The sequence below is a fragment of the Miscanthus floridulus genome, chromosome 5, assembly GCF_019320115.1.
Source record: "Miscanthus floridulus cultivar M001 chromosome 5, ASM1932011v1, whole genome shotgun sequence".
Lineage (NCBI taxonomy): Eukaryota > Viridiplantae > Streptophyta > Magnoliopsida > Poales > Poaceae > Miscanthus > Miscanthus floridulus.
Genome location: NC_089584.1, coordinates 77,182,076 through 77,186,075, shown reverse-complemented (window position 1 = coordinate 77,186,075; position 4,000 = coordinate 77,182,076). Strand labels below are relative to the sequence as shown.

At 46.7% G+C, this 4,000-nt stretch overlaps 1 protein-coding gene across 1 annotated transcript; it reads left to right on the top strand.

Annotated features, from left to right (window-relative positions):
• Nucleotides 1-1,770, top strand: LOC136452386 (uncharacterized). The gene is made up of 2 exons (XM_066452999.1): nt 1-659; nt 764-1,770. Exons 1-2 carry the CDS (start codon nt 255-257, stop codon nt 1,631-1,633), a joined length of 1,275 nt encoding a protein of 424 aa, XP_066309096.1. The 5' UTR covers nt 1-254; the 3' UTR covers nt 1,634-1,770.
• Nucleotides 1,771-4,000: the final 2,230 nt, after the last annotated feature.

Here is a 4,000-nt window from a genome sequence, read left to right as displayed (position 1 = left end):
TTTCGTTTTCTTTTTTTGCCAAAAAATAAAATCGGCGTACATGTCCGTCCCGGCCTACAACTCGGCAACCGAGGCGGAATTGGAGCCCGCCGACTCGGCGATCTATATATCTCCACCCAATCCAGGCGGTTCGGCTGCTTGGAGATTTCTCGCGGATTGTTGGGGATACGACTCCAAGAACTTGCCAAGTAGTAGTACAAAGGAGAGGGAGGGCAAGAGCGGGTGCGCGGCGGCGGCGGCGGTGAGGCCGAGCGATGAGGATCAGGAAAGGGAACCCGGTGGAGGTGTGGACGCAGGAGGCCGGGTCGCCGGTGGGCGCGTGGCGCAGCGGCGAGGTCACGTGGGGCAACGGCCACTCGTACACCCTGCGGTGGCACGACGGCGACGGCGAGGTGTCCGGGCGCATCTCGAGGAAGTCGGTCCGGCCGCGCCCGCCGCCCGCGCCGGTGCCGCGCGACCTGGATGCCGGGGACATGGTCGAGGTGTTCGACGACGACGACTGCCTGTGGAAGTGCGCCGAGGTCCAGGGTCCTGCGGCCGCCAACGACCGCCACTTCGACGTCAAGATCGTCGGCGCGGCCAAGGTCCTCACGGTCCCGGCGCAAAGGCTCCGCGTCCGCCAGGTGCTCCTAGACGACGTCTGGGTCGCGCTCCACAAGGTAAGGCCATCGCCGTCTCTCCCGTGCGCGTCAATAATAGATCGATTCTATTACATCTGGAGAGCACGTTTCCTGATATGTCGCCATGGTTCTTTTTCCATCAGGATAACCATGTCGCCGTCCAGAGCGCGATGCAGCCTCGTGCCATCGTCGGCATGGGCGTCGGCAGAGGCAAAGGCGGCTACAAGCCCATGGCGCCAGGCTTCACGCCGTTCTTGCAGAAGAGGAGCTTCGGCATGTTGGGTTCTGCTTCTCACACAACCTCCCATGTCAAGGGATTTGAGGACAATACCAAGAGGCTTAAGCAAGAACCCATCCCAAACGTGTGCGTGAACAACAAGCGGGACGAGATGAGCGGCGAAGATTGTGACAACGACGTTGGGATAGGCATTAATCCCGATGATGATGATGACCATCAGCAGCAACAGCAGCAGCAGCACGAGCGCAAGGACGACAAGGAGGAGGAAGACGACGACGACGACGACAGTGATTCCGACTCGTCTTCAGATGACAGCAGCAGTGGCAGTGGCAGTGACAGTGACAGTGACAGCAGAACCAGGAGCATCGACGCCGGCAAGGATTGCCCTGCAGCTCCCACCACCATGCCTTGCAACGTTCAGAAGGCCGGTCAGCTGCAACCCGTCAAGAAAGAACAACCCATCATCAAGGAAGAACAACCCGTCAAGGAAGAACAACATTGTGACGACACAGCTGAATCACGTGAGATCAAAAGCGAGCCACTGAGGCATCAGACGATGGGGTCGACGACGGTGCGGGAACACATCCACCATCTGGAGCTGGAGGCCTACGCTGCTCTGATGAAGGCGTTCCATGCGTGCGGTAACGCGCTGAGCTGGGAGAAGGAGGGTCTGCTCAGTGACCTTCGCGTGCATCTCCATATCTCGAACGACGAGCACCTTCAGGTGCTCAATGTGATCTTGAACCGCAAGAGGAGAACTGGAGGACCTCGCTGATTTTGAATAATAAGCACACCTGTACTAGTAGGACCAATATGCATCTTCAGTCACAATCTTGTATGTCTGTTTCAGTTATTCAGTAGTTACATGCCCCTACCTGCATGAGAAAATGATATGGGCAACGACAGCTCCAAATTTTGTAGTGAAGAACTAGGTTGGTTCGATTGCTCTTTTGAATTGAGAGATTCTGGGCCACAATTTGTCAGCGTACATACAACACATCTGTATATATATACTCCCTCCGGCTTAATAAAAGAAGTCGTTTCAGGCAAGGCTTGAGTCAAGCATTGAGAATATAAATCTTCAATAACTTATAAGCCGTTGAGTTTGAAAATATGAAAACCATAAGAATATATTTGTTTTGAAAAATATTTTCATAAAAATATACATATATCACTTTTTATTAAATATTTTTATATAAATAAGAAGCTAAAGTTATGTTTTGGAGACCGTGTCGCTGTCCAAAACGACTTCTTTTATCGGAGTATTCTTTTTAAAAAACTAGCAAAAATGTCCGTACGTTGCAACTGGAGAAAATGCGTCATCCAGAGCCTTGACATTTCTGTGTTGTTTGTCTTTAAAACTATATTTTTTTTATTTATATCATTATATTTTTATTGGGCTCGACATTATAGTAAAAAACATACGTAAATAATTTTGAGTCAACATATTTTATTCTACTTAAGTAATCAATCGCATGTATGACATAGGGCACGAAGGGTCAGGGGCGCCCGTTTCACTTCTACTTCCTATTATAACTTCAAAGAATCAATAAATGCAATTGAGCATACTACATACCAGAGAATTTACTTAGGGTATAAACATTTCATCGTGCAACTTTTTTGAAAAAGCCGATCGAGACAATATGGCTCGGTCTGAAACTTGGCTTGTTCGGCTTCTTTTTTCAGCCGAAACAGTATTTTTCTCACAACATTTCAGCCAGAACAGTGTTTTTCAGCCAATTTCAGTCAAGTTTCAGACCAGCTAACGGGCCAATAACACACGATTAATCAATAGGAAATATCACTAGTGAAGCGGTTTTTATTTACTTCAACTCCACAAGCAGCTCCAGTGATAGACATGAAGCTGTTTTGGTGAAATATTTGGCAAAAAAAAACTCCTTATGCTAGGTAAAAACTATAAAATGCCCATCATACCCTTTCTTTTCTTTTCATTCTTTTTCTTTTTTTTTTCTCTTCTTTGTTATCCTCGTCCACTCGCACCTGAGGCCTCCAACTTCGTCCACTCGAAGCCTTGCCAAGGCGTCAACGGAGCCTTGACAGGCTGATGGTCACAGCACCCTAGTGGCCACATAGCCCCAACGCGACCACGCCTTGGCAGTTATGCGACGGCACCCCGGCGCCCGACCGGCCTCAAGCCCCAACAACTCAGAAGCCTCATCCGTGTCACCGTCTCCCCGCCCCACCGCGCATCATCGTTGTTGCTCATCCTCACCTCGGTCTCGCTTACGAGTCATGACGCCGTCTCATAAGGTCACGCCACTGTTGCCTGACCTCGTCGTCGTCTCTACGCCTTATGCCATCATAGTTCTCATTCTGACCTCAGCATCTTTTCGCGCCGCCTCGTCTGCGACGATATGGTACCTTGTGTATATGGTTTAATTGGTGTCCAATTTAACCCAATTTGTATTCAATTTATTGAGTTATTGTATATATTGTATTCGATTTGTCATGTTAGATTCGTATACGGAAGTCCACGTTGGAGATGAGGCCCTTGGTATATCATCGATTGCGGAACAGAGTGGAGGATTAAAGCGGGAGGCAGAAAAAAAAATTTAATGGCTGAAGTTTTGTCTCTTTATTATTAGATATAGAAAAAAGAGTATTGCCGATGCACTCTAACCGGACTTAGAAAAAATGGAAAAAAGATATCAAAACAGAAAAAGAACTGTGAAAGGAACAAATTTCATATCCGATGGACTCTAACCAAAACTGGAAATAAACATAAATAAAAAAAGACATCAAAACAAGACTCTAAACGGAGCTGAAAAAAAGACGCAACTTGAAAAAATAGAAATAAAAAATACATCAAAAGAGGAAAAAGACTCTAATCGGAAATTAAAAAAAGAAATCGACACAGGAAAAGCCTCACGTCTTCTCGTACGTGACGGATAGTCAGTAAGGAAAAAACCCAGAAAAGTCCAAGAAGAGAAATTGAGATATTCTTTCTTATTTGGATTATGATTCCTATTCACTGCTCAGTTTGGATTACGATTAGGATATACGTATGAGCACGGGTTATATATATAAGTCTGAACGAAAAAAAACTTTCTATTATCTGGTAGTTAGAGAAAGACGGACAAAAAAATAGACTAAAATTTTACCTCTTTATTATCATGTATAG